Source organism: Hemicordylus capensis, chromosome 3 (assembly GCF_027244095.1).
Source record: "Hemicordylus capensis ecotype Gifberg chromosome 3, rHemCap1.1.pri, whole genome shotgun sequence".
NCBI lineage: Eukaryota > Metazoa > Chordata > Lepidosauria > Squamata > Cordylidae > Hemicordylus > Hemicordylus capensis.
This window is the reverse complement of record NC_069659.1, coordinates 283,844,849-283,851,892: the sequence shown is the minus strand read 5'-3', so window position 1 is coordinate 283,851,892 and position 7,044 is coordinate 283,844,849. Positions and strand designations below refer to the sequence as shown.

Below are 7,044 nucleotides of genomic sequence, written 5' to 3'. Positions count from 1 at the left end.
GATGAAGACATTGAAGTGGTGGATAGTTTCTGCCTTTTAGGATCAACCATCAACAGTAAAGGATCTAGCAGTCAAGAAATACACCGCAGACTAGCACTTGGTAGGGTTGTAATGAAGGCCTTGGAAAGGATATTTAGATGCAGTGACATGTCTATACCTAGAAAGATTAGAATTGTTTGGACAGTGTTTTCCCCTTGACATTCTATGGATGCAAAAGCTGGACTTTGAAGAAGCAAGATAGAAAAAGTATTGATGCTTTTGGACTTTGGTGCTGGAGAAGACTTTTGAGGATACCATGGACAGCCAGGAAAACAAATGGATCATAGAACAAATCAATGCAAAATTTTCACTCGAGGCACAAATGACCAGGCTCAAACTATCATATTTCAGACACATTATGCAAAGACCCAGCTCCCTTGAGAAGTCCATAATGGTGGGGAAATTTGAAGGAAAGAGAAGAAGAGGATGACCAACAGCAAGGTGGATGAACTCAATTATGACAGCAATGAATGCATAAGTTGAAGACAATCCTGGAGAGAATTTATCTATGTGGTTGCTAAGAGTCGACACCAACTTGACGGCACTTAATCAATCCTTCCAATACACCACCAGAAGAGAAAACTAGAGGCAGAGGAAGCTCTTGTTCAAACATGATCTATGTGTCAGATTGTGGTCTTGTAATTAAGTTATTTGCAGCTTGTCAAAATCATGGCAGTAGTACTGAAATCCATCAGATGGTACACCCATTTGAATAATCTAGTCCAACAAGGAACCATTACATGGCAATAGAAAAAAATCACGGACAATGGCATTCGGAATACAGCTCTTAAACAGATGTAATTGGGAAGTATTCTTTTTAAATTCAGTATTTTACATTTCCAAAATAATATGAAATAGCCTTGAGATGTTTTTACACACTCATTGATGAAAAACTAGAGTAATTAGATATTTTTATTGTTCAGTTTTTATATCAGCTTTCATAAGTAATCCCAAGGCGATTTACAAAAGTTAAAATACAATAAGACTCTATAAAAATCATATTTAAAACATTAAAATCAGCTAAACAGTGCAAACCATAAAACACCAAATATCAGATGAGTTGTGAATGAAAATTGAAATTAAATTGAATTTCAGAATATTTTTGCAAGTTATCCAGAAAGGATTGCAGAGAGCTATGAGTTCCTCTCACAAGGACAATTTCTGTGTTTCCCCTGTGGCCAAATTAATGAGCTGTACCCACACTAGGAGCTGTACCCACACTAGGTGCTGTGAGGAAAATGCATGCTTTCCTTTTTGTATAAAAATGGGAAGGGTGAGAAGAGAATGTCACTTGCATATTACCACTGCTGGGTAATATGCAAAGTGGCCCTTAGAGTGCTTTTATCTAGAACAGCAAATGCTCCTCCTAATCGTGAAGTGTTCACATGCAACTCAGTCTACATGTATTCTGAAGATGTTTGAAACTAGTGTTGGAGTTCCATTAGGGAACTCCACAGCATACAAACAGCATAGAAGTTGAATCAAATTCAATAGAGGTCAGTGAAGTAGCAAGGGATTAGATACCATTTAAACAGGTCCAACTATTTTCTTGGCTTATTTTTATTTTGTTCTTCATCCCATGCAATGAATTGTTTTAAATATACATGTGTTTAAATTACCTAACACATACTTTGATATCTGTCAGATGAAAATAACTACACTTGTTTCCAATTGCATGACAGACTAGCTCTTATTCTGAAATTTGGAGATGGAAAACATTTTTCAAGAAAGCTGAAAAGGTGGCACGATAGAGGCTTTGTTTTTCAACATGTGTGTACTAATTTATTTCATCCCACTATGATTTCTGGTGAAGGAGTTTGGGAAGCATTACAAATATCTGCTAAATCTCTGAATAAATAGGATAGTGGGATGATTGTGCACACCATGGACAAAAACCAACACCCTCATCTCTTTAAAAACAGGTCTTCAGCCTGAGATATCTAGGAAAGAAGTTACTTCCATGAGGATTGGTACATTTAACTAGAGAGTTTTTCCAAGGTTTCATTTCAAAATATACATTTCCTTCCCATCTAGAAGACACAAACTTTAATTATTAAGTAAAACCAACTCTGTATTTATTACTGTGTTGTACATATCTTGGCCCAAGATATACACTTCAGAATGTCAACCACTCTACTGCCTTTGTAAAACTTGTAAGGCCTGCAATAACTAGCATGTAATGTAACAGGAGCAAAACAACCAGGGTGGTATATTCTACTATGTAAATAAGCACAATGGGAATGGATAGGACACCTGAATGAAACATACACCGAGGATGAGTAGTAAATACATGTAGCAGCCAGGACACTGGTACATTTCATGGCCTTGTAGAAGATGAAATTTTATAGCTACAACTTTGCTCACCTTGCTGGACTGTACCATGACTTATCATCTGCGAACATTCCCTTTTCAATGTAGCTGTTAAAGATATAGGATTTCTGCCCGCTGCTGTATTATTGGTCAACCTGGAACACGGGAAGGGCTGCCGGCATGCACCACACACACAGAAATACAGAATACATCGTGAGAAACAGGTACAGTGCTTATTAAATAGGTAGACTAACCAGGTTATTCCCCATCTCTTTGTGGGAGATGGTAACCCATTATGACTCATCCTATAGCATCTGGCAAATGTAGAACAGAGTGGAGGAGCTCAGCAATGGCCGGCTCCCTGCCAACGGAACCAGGGCGACGTTCCGCTCCAGAGTCAGTAAGTATCAATACCGACACCAAACCAGAGGCCTGAACCACCATCCCAGCTCCCCCTTCGGCAGGGGCGCCGTTGCCCTTTTAAGAGAGGCCGGACGCGTTGTGTTTAATGTATCAAATTGTGGCGGGTCACGTGAGGCCCTGGAGAAGGGGTTGAGCAGCACCGCGGCAGCCGCCGCCGAGAGCCGACCGAGCCAGGAAGCGAAGGACTGGCTGGCTGTGGCTGCGGCTAAGTTGGGCTGGGCGCAGTCCTGGCGGAGGGAGGGGGAACCGAATCAAGGCGAGGCCCGGCGCTGGGGCAGCGGCTCCCTCCGGATTGCACTCCGATTTTCCTGATTTATTTTTATTTTTTTGCTTGTCCTTGCTCCTTTTGAGGACTCCACATTTTACTCTTTCTCGCAGCCGATTGATTGATTGATTGGCTATTGATCGATTAAAGGGGCCTTGCCGCTCGGGAGACGCGAAGCCGGGATCAGATTGAGCCGCTGCTCCTTTAAGCCAAGCCGGTGTGGGGAGGAGGGGAAATCCTGCGATGCGCCCTTGATCTTTAGTCATCCTTCCGCCCTTGAGTTCCTTCATACCCCCCTTTCCATTCCCTCCTCCCCTTCACACCAACCCTAATTTGCGCTTTCACCACCCCCGGGAGAAGGAGAGGAAGAGGCAGCAGCATCGCTACCTATTCTCCCATAGGCACCCCCCCCCACTTCTTGATTGCCACCCCGTCGATCTATTCAAAGGACCCCATTTAATTTTTTTTATTGTGCTATTTTGCATCCCCACCCTTAGAAGCTGCATTATATTGCAAACCTTGTGGCTTATAATATTTTTAATCTGCTGCATGGGAATCTTTTCTTCCTAAATAGACAGAGCTTTCGGCTTAGCTTTCCCCCCACCCAACGCCTTGAATGGGGAAAAGATTTTTTAAAATCCGTTTAGGCTTTCTGTATCAGATTTTAATAATCCATAAATGGTCCTTCTTTTTATTTATCGCCTAGTTTACAGGATCCGGAACTCTCGTTTTCTTCCCGGCTTTCCTTACTGTGTGATAGTGTGGTGATAGGTAGCAGTCCCTCTTCCCCCTCCCCCCGCTTTAATTTTCGATTTGTCTTTCTCTTGGGTTGAAACTGTGGATCTGCTTTATGTTGTTGTTCCTTCTGCGTGTGGCAAAGGTGCAAGAGATCGCCTGATGCACTAGGCTGCTAATTAATTTTTGGTGGTGGTATTTGTGACGGAGAGAGAGCAATAGGGATAGCTGCTGAATATAGTTGTATCTTTTAAAAATAGATTTTTTTATTTAAAAGGGGGGGGAGACCCAAGATGGCTGGAGGTGGTTGTGAGGAGCATGTAGGATTTTTTTTGATCTGATGATAAAAGCTAAAAGGCACAGCAGCTGCGGCTGTATAAACTCAATTTAGAGCCCTCCCTTTCTCTCCCTTTTCTCCTCCCCCCCAACTGAAACATCAGGCACACACTTTGCAGGGTGGTGCCATCCACCAGCTCCCCCCTTTCCTTTTACAGATTTTTTCCTACTTTCACTCACACATAGACACAGACACACACACACACACTCACACTCCAATTAAAAAACCCCAGCTCAAAATGGCTGAGGACTAACAGAGTCCTCCTGGAATTGTACATTTCAGCAGTTCCCTTTAAGCGTGTTTGTGTGTGTGTCTGTCTTCTCTCCTCTCTCCCCCACCCCCTTTACAGGCTGGTTCCAAAAGGAGAAATAGCTTTCATGTCAAAAGGAAAACAGAGAAGCAAAGGGGAAGAAGCGGGGGCTGGGCTCTTCATTAGCAGTTGAGAAATTCCTTTTCAGTTTGATCAAGGCATACTTGTTTTCCTTCCAGCAAGAGCAACCCATCACTCTCCAAAAGACTGAGGATTTTGGAGAGGGGAGTATTGTTTCCATTTCAGTCTTATTAAAGTAAAAAAGAGAGTCAGATTTTGAGAAGGAGAAATCCCAGGGTGTTTGGGGAGCAGGTTGATTCTCTTGGTTGAATTTGTCTTCAGCGGATTCTACCCTCCAGAGTCTGTATATCTTTTTTTTTTACCCCTTCTCATTCCTATTTGTGAAAGGATGGGAGGTTCCTTTTGGCTCTGGGCTGGAATTTCATCCAAATGATTGACCAGTCTTCCTACTGAGATTGCACTGTCCCAAAGCCAAGGATTTCTTTTTCCAATTTTTGCACCATTCAGATACATTAGAAGCTAGTTCTGCAATTTTTATCTTTTTGTTTTTTAATCTTGCATTTGGATTTTATCTCCAGCTTCTTTGTGGTGAAAGACTTGAATTCTGAACTCTCTTATGGGAAGAAAAAGAATTTGGAAAGGGATTCTTGGGTTTAGTCAAGAGGAATAGAAAGTTCCTTCAAAATATCAAATGTTGGGTGAAGGCTTGTGATAAAAATACTGAACTGGCAGTTTTAGGAGATTTATATGGAATTTGGACTCCTTCCTTCTGGATTTTGTATGGATTTTTCCCAGTTCTCGGTAAGTTTTGATTTGCCTTTTAGAATCAAAAGTGAAACTTTGTAGGAGTTAAGATTCATAGCTTTTAAACCAGATACATCTGTGCTTTTCAGTTTTAGTATTGATTGATTTCATTGAAATGATTGGATTTGCTGCAGGGGTTTTTGGGTGGAGGATGTATTTGAAGTTTTAGGAGAGTTCTGCTTTTAATTCTTTTATTTATTTATTTATTTTACTAGCAACTTAGTGGCCTTTCTGTTGCAAAAGTGGAAACTCATCTGTGTCGGTAGACCAAAAACTGACTTTTAAAAGATAATTTTGTTTTATAAGAATTTGTCTTGGTGAGACATGGCTGAAAACTGGAAGAACTGTTTTGAAGAAGAGCTTATATGCCCCATCTGTCTGCATGTCTTTGTGGAACCTGTCCAGCTTCCTTGTAAGCACAATTTCTGTAGGGGATGCATAGGAGAGGCATGGGCCAAAGAGACCGGGCTTGTGCGTTGTCCTGAATGTAACCAGGCCTACAACCAGAAGCCCAACCTTGAGAAAAACTTAAAGCTGACCAACATTGTGGAGAAATTCAACTCTCTCAACCTGGAAAAGACCCCTTCAGTCTTGCACTGTGTCTTCTGCCGCCGCGGGCCGCCACTGCCTGCCCAGAAGATCTGTTTAAGATGTGAGGCACCATGCTGCCAGTCCCATGTTCAGACGCACCTGCAGCAGCCCTCTACAGCGCGTGGGCACCTCCTGGTGGAGGCAGATGACGTCAGGGCCTGGAGTTGCCCCCAGCACAATGCCTACCGACTGTACCACTGCGAGGCCGAGCAAGTTGCTGTCTGCCAGTTCTGTTGCTACTACAGTGGGGCACACCAAGGCCACTCGGTGTGTGATGTGGAGATTCGGCGCAATGAGATCAGGGTAAGTGTGGCACATTGCTTCTCTCCCCTTGCTTGCTTTTGACTGAAAAGTACTAGTTCACGTTTGGTGCTGTATAAAAGAAAATAAAAAAGTTAATTCCCTGCCCCAAGGAGCCTCCAATCTCTTCTCCATGAAAAGCTCTTTAAATAAGGCCTGCCTGTCCTGGTCATAGGCCAATGAGGAGCCAGTGGAACAATGCAAATAGCTTGTGGTGCAGAGATACCTGGCTTCTTACAGTTCTCCTGATTGTGCATTGACTGGATCAATATTGGCCCAGTATGTCTGTTTCTTTGCCTCTCTCGTTCTGCCAACTACAGTTTTAGCCTTAATGAGAGAGTTTGCCCCTTCTCAAATGTAACCTTTTAAAATATCAGCGAACTGAAGCATTTCATCCAGAGGTGACCTTTCCTTTCCCCCCCTTTAAGTCAGAGACCATTCTTCTATACAGTCTCTTATCTTTTGCAAAGCGTACACTAAATATCTCTCCATCATTGCCAGTAAGATTTTCTGCAGGCTGTTCGATACTGTCTTGCTCCACCCAATACCGGTGCTATGCTGACATCTTAGATGTGGTGAAAATGAGGAAGTAAACAAAAGCTGATATGATCTTTCCAGGCCTCATTAGAAATGCATCAAGGGAATGGACCCTCAGCTAAACAGGATGTGAAGGGGGAGGGGGGAGCTCTGTGTGGGGAGCTTCTTTTAATTTGAATGTGCCTATTCAAACAATAGTGTGTGAAGTGGGGGAAGGGATGTATGGTGGTGGTCTCTGAGTTGTTTGTCACCCTGTGCAAACAATAGGACCTTAAATCTTCTAACTGCTTTGCAAACAGTTAGGAGAATAGGAGGAAATCTGCTAAAGCTGCAAGTCATTTGTATATGGCAAGCAATAACTGCAGGGCTATT

The 7,044-nt window shown here is 42.5% G+C and overlaps 1 protein-coding gene across 3 annotated transcripts in view; it reads left to right on the top strand.

Moving 5' to 3' along the window:
* Nucleotides 1–2,609: 2,609 nt before the first annotated feature.
* Nucleotides 2,610–7,044, top strand: part of TRIM8 (tripartite motif containing 8) — a 74,552-nt gene continuing 70,117 nt past the window's right edge. The window contains exons 1-2 of one of the 3 annotated variants that reach the window (XM_053306227.1): nt 2,610–2,749; nt 5,460–6,138. In XM_053306227.1, coding sequence (XP_053162202.1) covers nt 5,569–6,138 — 570 coding nt within the window. In that variant the 5' untranslated portion in view covers nt 2,610–2,749; nt 5,460–5,568. Of the gene's footprint in view, nt 2,750–2,865; nt 5,242–5,459; nt 6,139–7,044 lie in introns of those variants that run through there. The other 2 variants (XM_053306228.1, XM_053306226.1) reach the window with 2 other exon arrangements.